Consider the following 17,732-nt stretch of genomic DNA (forward strand, 5'->3'; position numbering starts at 1 on the left):
TCCTGGAGGGTTGTGAGATGATAGAGTGGTGTTTTTTCCCTTTTTCACTTGGGGAGTGGGTGGGCAGGAGACAGCCTTCTGAATACAGCACACTGGCATACAGTATCTGATTCTAGGTTTTCAGGCTCATAGTAAAATACAAACTCATTGATTCTCTCCAGGTCAAAGACTCTTTGCTGTTGAGTGCTTTTGAAGCACACGTTGGCTGGCTCAGCAGATCTGGGCGATTATGAACTCCAGGTCAGTCGGTGCTCTCTTACTTGGAGTTGAACGAATTATAAATGCCTCCAAACCCCTTGCTCTTATCATGAATTGCCTGTGCACAGGCAGTTGAACTGACCTTCCCCATAGCTACGGAAATGCAGTGTTTACAAAGCCAGACCACGCTTACCCAGCACTATACCAAGGGCAGGGGTCTGACCCAAAAGGGCGAGTAAATAATGACAACCCTGGGGGAGAAAAGCTATTGAGATTTTTTCCGTATAAAAATGTGATTGTCCTCCCTTTCCCACTGAATATTACCATTGGCTTTTTGCATAAAAAAGTTCATGAATGAGGTTGAATGGATATCAGGGCAAGCTGCAGTCCTACTGCAAGCATTCGGTCAAAGTACTAGACAGGTACCATGGGTGAAAGTTACCCATGTGCAGCGGGACAGCACAAGGGCTATGTGCCACTTAAGCCCTCAGTATAAGGCTAAGTGGTACAAGAACTTTGTACTGGCCCCTCTGCATAAGGGTGAGGTGCTACACTGGACAATACCTTGTGTTAGAACGTGTTAACCCCTCAATAACGGCAGTGTTCAGAATCATGTCAGTGGTCATGAGTAACTGCACTCTGGAAATGACATTTATCAGCTGATTATGAGTCTAACCCCAACAGTCCTTGTCCACATTGACTGCTAACATGTTTTACATCATTACTGTTTATATTACAGTAGGGCCCAGAGGTCCCATTGTGCCAGGTACTGTACAGACAGTCCCTGTCCCAGCGAGCTCTCAGTCTAACTAAGGAAGACAGACCATGTGTGGGAGGGGAAACAGAGGTGAAGGGATGTGCCCCAGTCCACAAGGCTAATGTAATAGCAGAGGCAGGATTAGAACGCAGGTCTCCTGACTCCCAGCCTGGTGCCCAGTCTGGTACCATACCACACTGCCGCACTGTCAGAGCTAACATGTTATAACACAATACGTTTTCCCAGTGCAGACAATCCCTAAGTGATTTCATTCTTAGGCCCTTGAGTAAGGTCGGCTGGAATTCGTCCATGGGAGATAATTCAAGACATCCCCTGATGGTCATTTTGCACCCAGCTGGTGCATAAGATGCTGCTTTTTTGCTTTTGGTAGAAGGCCATGTGCTCCCCCACAGATAAAGCCCCTCAGCCACCCGCTGATCAGACAGCAAGTCAAATACTGAGAAAGTGTAATGGAAAGACAATCAATAAAGCCAAATGGTGGTGAGGATCAAGATGGCTTTCAAACCAACCAAGCCACCTCATGCGTGATTCCTTTGGATGAGCCTGCTGTGCAAAAGAGACAGCAAAGCCATCTTCTGTTTTCAAGGGTTATTTTTAGCTACTGGGTTTCAAAGTGATTCCACACTGTCAAGATGTCTGTGGTAGAGACATAAATACTGTAGAACTGTTGATTTTAGTGCAAGAGAAGACGGGTGCCTATCCCATGAGATTATTATCCTGCTTCCTGGGAAGTGGGACTGCTCCATTAATTTACAGCCAATAGCTCCACCCCAACTGTTTTGTTCAGAAGCCTGGCTCAGCTGAAGGGTGGAACTGATTCTGCTCACAGCACCACAGGGGTTTTATCCCTTGGGTTCATGTCACCAGGAAGTGACCCCCAAGCTGCGTTTGTCTCAGTGCTGCGGGAGAGCACAGGGATGTTCTATAAGCAGCTGGCTCTGTGGGCGTTACAGTGCTCTTTGCTAGAGGATGGAGATGCTGAATGTCAAATAGGAGATGCTGCAAGGGAGAAGCTAACCCGAGAGGGGCTGCACACTTAGCTCCAGGCTCATCTGGAAATCTTCAGACGCTCTGGTGTTTCCTCAGCTCTGCTAGGCTCTTGCAAACACACACGCATCTGCAGAAGCCACAGGGCTCTTCTTCCCCACAGCCTGTGGCATTAAAGCAGCTAGAAGGACACGTCTTCTTTCTCGTAGGTGAGCTGTGTCTGAGCAGCCCAATCCTGAACAGACACGTGCACCACGACAGGGTCAAAGCTGCTTGGTAAAGCTTCCTCTCCTGGGATTTCTCCACAGTCGGAGCTTTTATTGTGGATGAAGATGATTTTGTTCCCATTCCTCCTCAGGCATCTTGTCTGGGGCCGGCCAGGTAGGCTGGAATCATTGGAGACAGTGACGTAGGCCAAGAGGAAAGGTCTTTATTGGCACAGCATGGTTTCGTATTAGATTGTAAGCTCTTCAGGGCAGGGGCTGTGTCTTTCCCTCCATCTGTACAGCACCTAGCACCTATGAACGGTTAATAATAATGCTTGGAGGCAGCTCCAGGGGTCAGCTCGTTCTTCCCTTCTCCACCCATCACACAGCCAGCCCTCACCAGCTTTGGTGGATCTCACAGCTCATCTGCCTCACACTGAGCACTCCATCCAAGTGGCCCCTGTCACCTGAGCTTTGAAGCATGCCCTGCAGTTTCACTCAAGCACCTGCTGCGCACCTTGCAAAGGTAGCGCCTGGTGGCAGGAGAGTCCTGGCGGGGATTTCCCAGCATGACTCGGAGCACTCCTGCCTCCTGCTGGCTGATTTGGAGAGCGGACAAACTCTTCCGGTTGCACGGCTCTTGTTCACTGCTGGGGGTTGGCCTGCAGTATGTCACCTGTGGCGCTCGCAAAGGGAGGCTCGCGTTGCTGTGCTCCCCCGGCATCAGCAGTGCCAATTCACCTGGTTCACCATGGGGTCAGCTTTTGGTCTGCTCGCAGCATAGCCTCAGGTCTTAAATCAATCCTCTTGGGTGGAGCCAAAAGCTGGCCTAGCCAAACCACGTCTAACGGCCAAAGGGGAGCCGGAATTGCCTTTGGATCAAATATCCTTAGCCAAACACAGTGTTTGTGTTCCCAAGGGCCTTATAGACAGGAAAATTATGCTAAAAATGGCAGCAGGAGGGGCCCTATCCAGAGCCAGATTCCTTTGTACTGCCAGATCTGCCTGGCTTTGAATTCTCTGGCATGAAGGGGTTTTTAGCTGATGCAGAGTTGGCATTCCTGGCCCTGGGGCCGGGGGCGGGGGGGACATTTCAGGTGCATGACTGGAGCATTCTGCACTCTGCTTATCCCCAGCTGGTGTATGGTCCCTTGTGGGACTGTTGCCTGGTGCATAGGGTACAGCACCCCACCTGCTAGGAAGATCTGCGCTAAGACTCAAAGCCCTGTGATCGGCTCCCTGACCCACAATCCCTGCTGTCCTATGACGACTGGACACTCAGTGCAGCAAAGGGCTAGGAAAGAGGCAGAGGTTGTATATGTGAGTATGTTACAACACCCCATCCCCTTCTTTCACATATCCCGTCTAAGACCGTTCTCTGGCTCCTCAGCATTTAGGTTCCACCAACTCAGACTCCCTGACATAGAATCCTTTAGACCTGCTTGCACACAAATGAATACTAAGCACCCAACCCAGTTTCCATTGAAAGTCAATAGAAAGATGCTTATTGACTTCAGTGGAGGCTGGTTTGGGCCACAAAACTGAATGGGAACCTAACATATGCATCACCCTGGAACTAGACTCTCTCACTTTTTCTGGGGCTTCCACATCAGATTTGTTCAGTTGGCATCAAAAGCCAGCGCTGCACATTCAACCTACCTCCCACCAGTGCATGTCACAACAGAGCTGGGCTTTTCCTGCCTCTTCTATAACAATGATCCTGTGGGCTGAAAGGAGTTGGTGATGCCTTAGGAATCCAGCTTGCTCTCCCAGCTCAGCCATTCTAAACAGGAATCAAGCATTCTTCACCATGAACCAATAAGCAGACAGGACCTAATGCCCAAGCATGTTCAGATCTGTCGAGTGAGCTGGTGCCATTTTCACCGCGACTTTTCTGGACATGTCCACATTCAAAATGGTTTCCTCATCTCTCTTAAGGAATGAGGCAGATACAATGTTTATTCATTGCAATTTCTTTACAATTAGTTTTTTGGGGAGAAGGGGTACTGAGACATCCCCAGCTTTCTTGCTGAGTAACTCATTGCTTCCATGTTAAAAGGGAACATTGAACTGAAGTTGTTCCGACAATGATCTATTACTGGCCGTACAGGAGTGCTTGGGTTGCATTATTACAGTTTTACCTTTTTAACTTGGCAGGAATGAATTTAAAACACAAAAGACAGGGCTTCCCCAAACCACCAATCTTCTGTCCTCCCTCTGGAGGCTACACAACCGCAATTGACTAACCAGAGCTGGGCTGGGATAAAAACAAAAACAAAAAAGAAAAGGAAACAAAAAGCTATGTCACTAGTGAGCAGAAATGGCTCCATGGAAGAGAGGAGAACCATTTATACCAAATAGATTAGATCAAAATCAGAAAAGGAAAGACATTTTACTTTAATTGTATTACAAGCAATAAAACGTGCAAATAGAGAACCGTATACAAGTAGTGAACAATGCCAGCGTACAACAGGGAGTTGAGAAGCTTCACGCATGTAGCAGCTCCATCTCGGAACATAGACGTATAAGGAAATAACGTGGCTGAGATGTTCAGCTCTGTCTAGTGAATTTAACCACCCTCTATTAATGGTACATGGTGTCTTCTCCCTCTAAATGGCTTTGAAAAATCTCATCCTAGCCTTGAATTGCATATGGCTGTAACCATGGCCTGACTTCGGTAGTGATGCAAATGGTGCTGGAAGCTATGTGTAGGGGCGAGTGTGTCAGAAAGGGGAGATGATATGCCAATTTGGTACTCTTTGTGGGTCAAATTCAGCTGGGGATACAACAGCCCCTGAAGTCAATCACAGCTGTGCGTACTTAGGGAAGGGCTACATTTGAGCCTAGGCACGGTGGGGCTAGTGCGACATTAATGTGTTTGTGTGCGCTACACTGACATCAGAAGGGAGATAACCCAGGCTAGTTTTCATCCAGTTAGTGTGGGTAACAAGAGCAGTAAAGACCCAGTGGCATGGACCCTGGGATGGGCTGGCAACCCTGGTATGTACCCAAGGTCCCTGGTGGGCTTGCACTGGGACAGCTACCCCAGGCCAGAGCCCGCTCTGCCATGTTCTCACTATCAATGTTCCCCAAACCAGCTAGATGAAAGGTCCCTTTGTGTCAATTACACTTTTAGTTGTGGTGTACCCGTACCCTGACGCTCTCTGCTTAGTTGATTTTCCAATGCTTCCTCTTTTCTCCAGGGCTTAATAGAAATGATGCTAAGATGCTGTAGACTCTAATCAAGAATGAGACCCTCTTGATAGCTGATATTTTTTTAAAGCCTCCTGTAGCTTTTAGTGCAGGTGTACAAGTTCTAAAGGATGGTTCAAACCCTACTATGGCCAAAGGGTGTCATGTTCTATTAAATCCTGTAGGACTTTTCCATAAAGATCTATGGGTGGATTTTCAAAAAGCCCAAGGTTCGGTGAAGCACAGATCCCTCTGCCTTTCAATAGACCCTGTGCTCCGAAGGTGCTTTTGGAAATCTGACCCTACCTTTGTTTTAGGCACCAAAGCTCTGATCCAGGCACCCCCTATTAGCAGGTGCAGCCCCTTGTAGAGTGCACCCACAGAGTGCCAGATGAGTGTAGCTTCCACCCTGAGCCACTCAAGTGGCTTGTGGCCAGCTGCCCCTGCAATTTACACCATAAGGTCACCAGCAAATGTATCCCAGAGAACTCCCTGTGCACCAGAACTTCTTCCTCCAGGCTCCAGTCACTTGAATTTGGCTGGGGCCTGTAGGAAGGATTAAAGCCTGGTATAAATGACCCCAGCCCCTCAATCAGAAACTGCATTGACTAAGCACACAGTAATCTGTCTCCCCCCTTAGTGGCCCCTGGTCCTCAGAAAGAGCATTCCAGGGTATGCTGGTCTAATGTAGGGCATCCCATCGTCCACAGCTCTTTGCTCTCCACCAGGGAAACGCATGCCTGCTGGTAGCCTCTACCTGGAGCAGCCTAGAACTCATCGCTCTGGCATCGCTAGTCCGTGGAGGCAGGTGGGGGGAGATGCTCATGTTTAAACATTGCACTTTAAAAGCTGGAACTGGAGGGCTGAAGAATTGAGTGAGGCAGAAATGGGCTGTGGTTTACTGCCTGCTGTCGAAGGGCTCTGGGCAAGCTGAAAGCTAAATGAAAAGCACCGCAGCGGCGCATGCTCCCTCTCGCTCGGATTTGCTGGTTGGTTACCTCTGCAGGAGTAGCTCCAACCGCACTGACACAGCGACTGAGGGAAAAACAGAGCTCAGCAACCTCGCTGCCAGGCTGTCTGGCAGCACCTCCACATTGGCCACCCTCTGTGCTAGTTGCTGGTGAATGAGCTAGCTTCCTGCAGCGAGCCTCGCCTGAGATCATGAGCTCTCAGCGCGCCTCAGGCCTTCCCCCCCGAAGGCTCACGCCCACAGACACCTGCTCTGACAGCAGAAGAGAGACCCAGAACAAACACAGCATCGTGGATCCTGTAGCACGGAAGCTGCTTGTATTTTTTTCTTTTTTAAATGCAGTTTCTACCGTAGTATGGCTCCCCAGGCTCTTTTCCACAGCTCGACACTCCCTCCTCCCCGGTCCACCACAGCCGCCCATTGCAGTGTAAATTTTGTACAGTTCCAAAAGCAAAGTCTTGTTTCCTGGGAAAAAAAAATAAATCATTAAAAACTTACTTATTGCCATGTGTCTTTGGAAAGCAAAACAGAACCTGGTGCATTTCTTTGTATTATGCCTCCTGTGCGTTGGCATGAGATGTGTATGGTCAAAACGAAAAGCTATGTGAAATAAATATGGAAAGTTCTTTAGCAGCTGATGTATCCTGCCTTTTCTTCTGTGCCGTGAGTTTAAATTGAAGTTTCTCCTGCTCACAGACTGGAGACAAGCCGTAACGCTGTACCCTTCCTGTAGCACGTTTCATCCAAGGATCGCAAAGAGCTTCACCAGACGAGTGAACTGAGCACCATCTTCTGAAGTACTTTTGGTGCCGACCACTATCAGAGACAGGATAACAGACTAGATGGACAACTTGTTTTCCCAAACTGGCCATTCCTAAGCCTCACCATACTGCTGTGAAGTAGGTGTCTATTAGCTGCCCCCTATTACCGCTGGGGAATGCAAGGCACAGAGAAATTGAGTCTGAGATTTTCAAAAGAAGGGAAAGGAAGTTGGATGCCCAACTCCCACTGAGTTCCTTGGAACTGGGCACCTAACCCCTGAACCATCTTTTCAAAGCCTCTAGATCTCTCAGTGCAATGAGAACAGTTCCCACAAATCCAAGCTCGAATGACTTATCATTTTAAAACCTTTTTTGTCACTGACCAAGAGAGGCCCTACCTCAAACAGCTTTCTAGCCCCCTGCAAACAAGGTTCCGGCTAACAGGGATGGGAAAGCACAGGCACAGCTGCTGGGGGGAAGGGATTGCTGGAAGAGATGCAGCTGAAGGAGGAGAGAGGGGGTGCATGACGTCTGAGGACCAGGCTGAGGGGAGCTAAGCGCGTTGTGGGGGGGGGGTGTACTATACCATACCCCTTTCTGCACCCCTCGGTGACTAGAGGTCACTAATAAATGGGCACTGTCAAGCCATTGAGTTTGTACAGTGCCTAGCACAAAGGGGGCTGGGTCCGAGTCTGGGGCACCTATACCTCTCCACCATGACCAGTAACAGGCTGTGGCAATAAGGCCTTCCTTCAAACATCCTGTCAGGAAGGGTCTCTTTGGGGGCCTCAATATTCACTTTAAAAACCGACCTGTTCAACACACCCCACAAAGCTCTGCATGGGCATCACCAAAGGGGCTGACGCCGAGCGGGAGAAGCAAACAGCTAGCAGCCACGTTGGCCTCTGCTGGGTTAGAAGGAGAAGGGTGGGAGCAAACAGGTAAGTAGAAACACTTCCTCTTCTGGCATCTAAGCCAGCCTCACTAGCTGGGATCCCACAGCGAGGGGGGAGGGGGGATAAAAGTGCAAGCAGAACAGGAGGAAAACAGACACACAAACCGTTTTTCAAATGGTCCGAACAGCATCCTTTTGGCTGGCTACCTTTCCTCCCACCTTGCTGGCCCATGTTTACATGGAACATGACACTTGTTTCTGTAGCCATGGCTAGGTCTTCCCAGCCAGACTGGCCTTACAATGTTTCCAAATTTGTCAATTTGTAACCTCCCTCTTCCCCCCCGCCACTATCCATTCCCTCTACACAGCTCAGCTCTTGGGGGGGCTGTTTGAGCCCCTCGCTCACTCTGTGACCTCTCCTGTTCTGGGGAATGAAGTAACAGGATGGACATTACTACAAAGCAGAAGCATCTGAGCAGCGTGTTCCCAGGCACATAACTGGAGTGCTGGTCATGGAGGGAGGTTCCTCTCCGCAGTGCTGCACGTTGCTTCTGCCTCAAGCTACGCTGCTGCAATCCCATTGCCCTCAGTTGCATTTCGCTGGATATCGATGAGGGCAGAGCTGGTCTGGTACTGGATGTGCCGGGAAAGGGATTTCAGAAGCTAGAATTCCATTGATTTTCCAGGAGGCCCTCAGCACATGGCTGCTTTGGTAAACAGAACAGGAGGGACAAGGGCTTTCCGTGCCTGAAGAAACAGAAATGATGAATACAAATAGGCCCCGTCTCCTACCACACCTCTCCCAATTGGCTCTCTTAGCACTTCTGTATAGCCGCTTGCAGCCTTCCACCGCCAGCCACAGAGCAGAGCTGTGCACTAAGCCGCAGTAGCATGAAATAAACGACGCAGGAAAACGAATGCTTTGTCCATTTCAGGGGCCTGCCCACACACTACTCACACTTGCAGGAGTATTTAGAACTATACTACTTTTGGAGCGAGGCCCTTCCTACACGAGGGTGTGGTGGCTTTATATATTTTAATCATTTTAACATTTAATGCTTCTCAATTAAAGTGATTTCCTGGAGTGGATGCCAAGCTTAGTTTGTATGCACATTAACCACTTTGTGTATCGGTAGTTAAAGGCACTGAGGGATTTAAACAGCAATCCACAAGGCTGCTGGGGAAAGGTTTGGCAGAATAAAGCAGATTATAAACAATAATATATGTCTCGCTCTCTTTTTTTTTGGAAGGGCTCCAAACTCACAAACAGACCTAAAGTGCTATAAACATATCCAGGCCTAAGCTCCCGAAATGTACTGCCTGAAAGCTGTGGGCAATGCTGCTGCCACTTTTCATCCATGCGCACGTGTATTTTAAGAGAGCTTTTTATTACACAAACTGTCCATCAAATAGAACCTCCCTGAGGAAGATTAAAATGCAAACAGGGATAACCTTCGATGTGAAAGGAAAAATAAATCCCAGGCAAGGACAAGGTGGCTGCAGCATGTTAAGGCAATACAGGAAGGTGACCTCCCTATTCTTTAACCTCTACCCAGCTCCACTGTGGCACAAGACAGGGTCTTAATTTTGTACAACACTGCATCCCATCCAAAATAAACAGCAATGTAACCACAGTGATCTTGGGTTTATATATCCCCCTCACATACGGATGGATGCAAAAGCAAGTGACAAACTTTCAGTATTGTACAAACATATGTGCACAATATACCTATATACACGCACACTCGTGAGAGAGGGTAATATACACACTTCACACATATGGAGTTGAGATCTATATAATTAATTGCAGTCATGTGACAAATTGTGGAACCAGGTGATAAACTTGTCATGTACCTTTGACCACCACACCAACTTATTTTGACATCCATTTATAAGCAATGCATCACCATCTGACGTGGGCACACTTTGCATGTGTTGTGTTATTGACATTTCACATAGGAGGAGAGAAACTTTTGCACAGCCCCGTGCAGACACAATCATAAAGACAGAGCGATCTGGTCAGTCAGCTAAGCGTTTTCGAGTTTCCATTGCTTGGTCAGTGGAAGGCCTAGGTTAAGGAAGGCGACTCCTCCTAGCCATGCCCAATTTCACAGTACTGTATTCCCAAGAGGAATGTTGGGGATATGCCACTGGATTCTCTAAAGCTTTAATCAAAAATGACTTGGGGGCAAGTGGGAGAGAGAACGCTTCAGTCTCTGTTGAAACACCTACCTTAAGTGACTGGAATTAAACGCCATGAGTTGTGGTGCACAGGTAAACTTTAATTTTTAACAGCAACTATGTAAGAATTTACATCCACTAATCCAGATAGTTTGTGGATATTTCTCCAGCTTCATCCTTTAAGCCTGATTGCCGCTGGTCCTCTTCTGTTCTGTGGTTACCCTTTAACGTTCCCCTGGAGTTAGTGGAACTTCAGTAGGCAACTGCTAATGCTCAGCAGCGCGGCACACGCTTATCGCCTGGACGTACAGTCCCTCCAACGCTCCGCAGCTGTCATTTGGTTAAACACAGCCAGAGGTTAAGCAACTTCAGAGCAAACAGAAATGGACACATAAGAATCACAACCTTTTCTACCCTAAAGGAACCAATAATTTAAAAAATAATTGTGTATGAGTCCACAGCTCCTGCTGTTCTGCTTCTGTGGGATGAGCACCATTCACGACATTTCCGGGCTTTCACACACAACATAAAAAGTTGAAAGCAATGAGCTCGATTCTTATTCTGCACAGCAACTGCCAATTAATTTTTGGTGCCACACGGCTACATCTAATCCGTACCAGATCATGACATTCCTGATTTGAGAGCATGAATGTGTGTTTCTATGTTACTACAGCCACCTGGTGCAGTTGCCTTTAAAGTATATCATACTTGTACTCACAGCCTGGCAGACCATACAATAGGACACCTTTGCATAGCACATATGATTTCCTCCTGCTGTTTTATCCAAAGTGCACGAATTCTCCAATAAATATTTGTTTCTATCAAAATGTGCATCTGCTTCACTGTTTTCAATGGACTGGTTGTGTATATAAGCAAACATGCTTATACGGCCCACCACACTTAAAAATGTAGCCCAGAAACCCAATTTCACGTTTAAAGTTTTCTTTGAGTTGTGAACTTCGAGCAGATCCAAAGCCCATTAAGTCAATGACAAGACTCCCATTTGGAGAAGAGGATTAAAATTCAAAATGATCTGAAGTAAATAGGATAAAATTCAATAAGGACAAATGCAAAGTACTCCACTTAGGAAGGAACAATCAGTTGTATACATGGGAAATGACTGCCTAGGAAGGAGTACTGCAGAAAGGGATCTGGGGGTCAATAGTTGATACAAGCTAAATATGAGTCAGCGGTGTAACACTGTTTCAAAAAAAGCAAACATAATTTTGGGATGTATTAGCAGGAGTCTTGTAAGCAAGACACAAGAAGTAATTCTTCCGCTCTACTCTGCGCTGATTAGGCCTCAACTGGAGTATTGTGTCCAATTCTGGGCACCACATTTCAGGTAAAATGTGGACAAATTGGAGAAAGTCCAGAGAAGAGCAACAAAAATGATTTAAGATCTAGAAAACATAACCTATGAGGGAAGACTGAAGAAATTGGGTTTGTTTAGTCTGGAAAAGAGAAGACTGAGGGGGGACATGGTAACAGTTTTCCAGTACATAAAAGGTTGTTACAAGGAGGAGGGAGGGAAATGTATTCTCCTTAACCTCTGAGGATAGGGCAACAAATAACAAGGACAGGGAGGTTTAGCTTAGACAATAGGAAAAACCTCCTGTCAAGTTAAGCATTGGAATAAATTGCCTACGGAGGTTGTGTAATCTCCATCACTGGAGATTTTTAAGAGCAGGTTAGACAAACACCTGTCAGGGATGGTCTAGATAATACTTAGTCCTGCCATGAGTGCAGGGGACTGGACTAGATGACCTCTTGAGGTCCTTTCCATTCCTATGATTCTACAAGCAGCTGATTCTAAAAAGTGCTAAGAACTCAGCAGCTCTCATTCACTTCTGGCTCAGGAACTACTTGGCTACAGACAGGAAAAAAATCACATGGTAAATAAGGGGGAACATCTACCATCTTCACGTACTGCTAATCTGGCTTTTTCTCCTGGAAGCTCTGCAGTGCTACACTATTATGTGTATAAACAGCCTTGTCTGCAACTGCAGAGTTTGGACCAGTAAATGGCTGCTATGGAGGGAGAGATTTTCTCACACACAACAAAGTACAGGAAATCTTGGTAGGTTTAACAAGGGTCTGGTGCCATATTGCAGCTATAGTCAATGGACCAAGGGACAATTCCCATTTGACTCAATGGGTCTCAGGCATTGTGGGAAGGAGATCGTGTCCAAGGAGTTCAGGTTCTACTCATTATAGTGCAGATTCTCTAAAGATCCATCCACACTGTGCCTCCTACTGGACTGAGGGGCTCTTAATAGTGCCATTAGGAGGCTCTCAGTGCAGTAATTCTCTGACAATAAAAACGTGGTCTGGTCTTGCAGTATAGGTAGGTCTGACCCACATTTTAAATGTCCCTGAACAGTGCTATCAGTGTAGACTTGGACCACAGCACTGTGACATGGTTAACACAAGTAGGGACCCCCCCACTAGCAATTAAACTGCAGTCATATACATATTCTCTGCACTTCCACAACCCCCTCCAAAACAGAAGCCATTCCTAATGGATCCTCAGCACTCTCTTCAAGGCCAGTTAGTTTCAGACAGATTCTTGGTGATTCTTACAGATCACTAGCATCTGCACCTGCCCTATGGAGAGTTAAAAACATGGTTCAAACCTATCTACACTACAAACCAAACCATGTTTTTACTGTCAGAGAACTACTTCCACAAGACAAGGAGTTGGAGATAAAAGTAACTCACTGGTGACAACATTTTTACTCTGCAATATTTTCCCTTTAATAAGCAGTTGCATGAATGATAAAATTATATTTTGTGACTTCACTCAAGATACGGGCACAGTACTGACGTCTCTCCTCCTCTTACATCATTTATGGTGCACTAATGTACTTCATATCTAGAATACAGAGTGACACACACTAAAAACCCCATCATCTCCCATGGAACTGAGCAGGAGATTGCACTGGCTCAGTCTTTGTTTTTGTCATTTTCTTTTTGAAGAACACTTTCTGGAATACCCCTCTGAGTGGAGTGTGCTGGTACATCTGAAAGGCCCCAGTGCCAATAGCTTCACAGGAATCAGGCCACTACCCCCGTCCAAAGACCAGAAAGGAACAACGTATGACCTTGTGCTCTCTCTTTTATTTATAGTATTTGTCTGGGCCAAGGGAAATACAGCTCAGCTTCCCTCAGTGGTACCACACCTGATTTCCCTAGATCTTATTTGGTCACATCTGAATCTTCAGTGCTGATTTGATCACCTCTCACTAGTCATGTATATTTTTCAAAAGAGCAGCCGCGTCTAAATATAGTCAGATGTTGTCTGAGTCCCACCCACCCACCCAGAGCAGTAATAAATTCCAGAGCATGCAAAAATGGATTCTATTATGCAGTGTTTACTCCTTCCAAAGACTTATGCTGGTAGATTTGCCAGGCACCCAGCCCTCCCAAACGTCATGCCCGACTCTCAAAAAACAATGCATATTAAAGAGGGTTGTGGGGGTTAGAATGGGGGTGGGGTGGGGATTATTGCCGTTTCTGTCCACTCTTGAAGCCCCGTGCTGGTGCAGTCCTTCTGGTTAGGTTTTGCCAGCCGTGTGCTGCTGCAGCAGGGAAGTGATTGCTTTACAGTCCGTCACCTCTTCAGGCAGGCAGCCTTCTTGGTCCAAGAGGTTGGGATCAGCTCCAGACTTCAGCAGCAGCTCCACAATGTCAAAAAACTCACAGGCGGAGGCTGGAGACAAAGAGTAGAGTTAATCTGGTGTTACAATTCTGCAGCGATGGGCATTCAAGAGCTGCAACAGTGAATGCCAGCTGCCTCCAGGCTAGAGCTCAAGCATGGTACAGGGCATCCTATATCCACACCGAACGTCTTCTGGTGCTAGGAAATGCCATTTCGGCTTTTGGCAGCATATGGTAAATATTGCTTTGGGGAGCAATTAGCACAAATTATTTGGATTTGGATTTCCTATTGCAGTGGGAAGGGACACTACAAACTAGACATTTCTGTTTGTCCTGACCCTTGATATATGGTTTGGAACGAGAACTCGAGGGTTCCTCTGGAGTCCTGCCTCCATGAGAGCATGCATTTGCACACAGAACAAGGCAGGGCTTTTAGAGACCCCTGCTTCATTTCATACGCCCCTTAACCCATCATGCAGCAGGAGGCAGGGCTTCTCTGGAGCCAGGTCTAGTTCAGAGATCATTACCATTCTCTTGCTTCCCTGCCTCAGCCCATGAACTCCCCATTGAGACACACTTTTGATGTAAAAAGACACGTTATTCCACAACTCCACCTGAGCCCACCCCCCCATACATGCGGCTTGGTGCCCATTCGTTTCCAGCACAGAGAGGCGTTACTGCGAGGTGGAAACTACCAGGCAGGCACGAACAACTCCTTTTTTCAAATTCTCATTACTTGGCCAAAACCAAACCAAATTCCACCCCTCCCGAAGGGCTCACTCCCTGCCAAACTGCCACTTCTTACCCTCACCCAATTCAACAAGGGCCTTTTTCAATAATAGGAAAAGAGCCGGGCCTGTTGACATTGGCTGAAGATCTGGCCCCTGGATTTTACCTTAAAATAACGTTGTGGCACAGATTTCCTGTAAGACCTAAAATGTCTCAGTGCTGATCTGCCTTCTGAGACTGTCAGGAGGGCAGTTTCCTGTCTGTTAATTGTTGGTTTTAATTATATTTCAGGCACTTTAACAAATTTAGCGGTTTACTCTTCTATGCCGCTAGATGTAGTAATTAGTGTCTTTTACATTACATTGCAGTTTCCAACAGATCCAAGGGGACAAGCAGCAAAGTTTAATCAAAGTAAACTCGAGATGTGATCGGAGCTTATGTTAAAACAAGGAGTGATGGGACTGATGACAAAGCAGCAGGTAGGATGCAGGAAGAGAGAGAAGTGCCAAATGGAGCGGCACAGGAGAGGGCAACATCCAGCAAGACCTCAGGGAGCCTTTAGGAAAGGGGCATTTCCAGAGAGCTGAGGGAGCCATGCAAGGGAACCCAATATCATGGTTTCCCATGGAGGCAAGTCTGTGTGATCCTGAGCAGCTGGTCCTGAGACGGAGACATTTCAGAACCTGCATCTCCAGGGAAGTGACAGATCTTTATGAAATTGGCACCTCGACACTTCAAACGCGAAAGTGGTGCTGCTGTAGTGCCTCGGTGTAGACACTACTGATGCCAATGGGAGGGGTCCTCCTGTCTGCGTAGATAATCCACCTCCCTGACAGAAGAATTCGACACCAGGGGTTAGGTAGGTATAGCTTCATCTCTCAGGGGTGCTGATTTTTTACACCCCTGAGAGATGTTGTTATACCCATGTGAGATCCGAGTGTAGACTAGCCTTCATTCTCTGTTACAAATATACTGCAAAGAAAAATGGGTAGCTTTTGCACCAGCCGAGGGTCTGATCCTGAAGGGTGCTAAGTACCTCCCTCCCCAAACGACTCTCAGCAGGTATTCAGCACTTCTCGGGACCAGGCCCAACATGAGGCAATGTGTTGGCCCTGTTGCTATACTGGGAAATCCAAGTGGTCACCAGCCCATCTCAGAAAACCATGAACAAGTCCCTGGAGGTTAGCACAGCTGCTGAATTTATGGCACCCTGGGAACCTCTATTTGTCAAGTGCCAGAGAGGCGGCCCTGACACTGGCACAGGTGAAGATGAATTTTCATTCAGCGCAGTTCGCCTGCTGACTCCATTAATCCTCTGGGTTTTGATGATGAATTTCATTTTTTTTTATTTTCACTCCAACATCCCCTCCCACAGCACAGAATGAGCAGAACAGATGGTGCTTTACAAGGAAGACAGAGCACCCATGGGGATACAGAACCTGCCCACTCTGAAATCACGTGATTGCAAGTGCAAGGAGAAGCCTTGATTTCCTCTGGGAGACACAGAGGCAATGATTTTAGTATTCCCTGTGGGTAGGGGTGGGGAGGAGCATGGTGAGGAGGAGCAGGAGACTAACAGGGCATTTACAAGGGAGACCATGCTCATACTGATCAATTCTGCAATAAGCACCGCATATAACCACAAGCACCAAATGCCCAGAAGCCAGTGAATCCTACCCGGGAGCAAAGGCAGATGGGTGCATTTGGAACTCATAACATGCAGCCCATTTGGAAGGCACATACTGGAGTGTTGCCTCCACTTAACCTCCGATTAAACCCAGGGTCAGAGCCAATTGTAACGAGCCAGGATTTATAACCCATCTAGGACAGAGTTTGACACCTGCTGTAATCAGGAGAGCTGTCACCACAAGGACAGCTGTCAGACCAAAGTAACTCATAAAGGGGGATGGCTAAATCCCCCAAAACAGTCTCTGTCTTACTGTCCTCGCTCCTGGAATGTAACTGCTTCACAGTTTACTGTAAAGCTGCAACAAAAAGAGATACTGCAGTCAAACCCAAAAGGAGACACATTATTCAAGCTATCGTGTGTCTCTGTTGCAATTAATAACCCCATTATGCAGCACCAGCAACAATCATACTTGAGGATTTTCAGTAAATTTTAGTTCTAAGTAACAATCACTTGAGTCAAAACAATTTTTTAAATTAACTGGATCTTTTCAGGCTTCACATAACATATTACTAGTGCTACAGAACGGGGAGAGGGAAAAGAGAGAAGAAACGTTTTACAGATTGAATTCAGACACATTCAGACAGAGAGAACAGGGAGGGGACGACATATGGAGGTAGAATGGACCCGAGTGGTACGGATCCAAGCAGGTGTTCTTGTGGATTAGTGATAGTGAAGGGGATGGGGAGTGAGCGTATACCCAAATGGTGGGGAAGGAAGAGGGAGGAATAAACATTGTGTCAATATAGCAACTGAAGGTAAAATATTTTTCAGTCTTAAAAGAATTTTTTATTCAAACTATACAGGTTTTAAAAAAAAAAAAAAGCTTTTTTGGCATGCACATATCATGCCTTTTACCCCAAGGGAAACTACCGCCTTGATCATATTGCTGTCCAGAATTTTCACCAAGCGTTGTTACTGTAACTTAAATAAAGAGTAGAGAAAAAACATTTCCCTTTCCCCCCACAGTTACTCCGTGCACTTGACGGCACTTTGTGCAGAGTCATTTTCATGGCTTCCCCTGTACAGTCAGCGAGTTTCCCTTTTTTGTGTGTGGCTCTAAGACAAAGCAACAAGAGACCGAAGGACACAAGGTGGGTGAAGTAATATCTGTTCTATTACCTCACCCACCTTGTCTCGCTAAAATCCTGGGACCACCATGGCTACAACGCATTGCATATAAGAGATCAAAATCACATTGTTTAAAAAATGGAAACTGTGATTATAACCCCCCTACCCACGCAACTCGGCAGGGTGACGCAGGGGCATGTAGTAGTCCACATTACTTTACCTCATTTTTTAAAAATGACGAGGTTTTTAAGTTGACCTCTTTTAATTCTACCACCAGTGAATGTGATCAAAACCTCTGAAAACAAATAATATCATAAATATAATACAACTTGCCTCTTTTGCTTCAGGCAGATACTGCTGGATAGTCTGATCATGTGGCTGAGAAAATTACCAGTTAGCCACAAAACTCATAACCAG

General features: G+C 46.7%; 1 protein-coding gene across 1 annotated transcript in view; it reads right to left on the reverse strand.

Annotated features, from left to right (window-relative positions):
* Positions 1-13,548: 13,548 nt before the first annotated feature.
* ACBD6 (acyl-CoA binding domain containing 6) overlaps positions 13,549-17,732 on the reverse strand; it is a 135,776-nt gene continuing 131,592 nt past the window's right edge. The window contains exon 8 of the mRNA XM_074962188.1: positions 13,549-13,880. Coding sequence (XP_074818289.1) covers positions 13,726-13,880 — 155 coding nt within the window. The 3' untranslated portion in view covers positions 13,549-13,725. The remainder of the gene's footprint in view (positions 13,881-17,732) is intronic.

This window comes from Natator depressus, chromosome 8 (genome assembly GCF_965152275.1).
Source record: "Natator depressus isolate rNatDep1 chromosome 8, rNatDep2.hap1, whole genome shotgun sequence".
Taxonomy (NCBI): Eukaryota; Metazoa; Chordata; order Testudines; family Cheloniidae; genus Natator; species Natator depressus.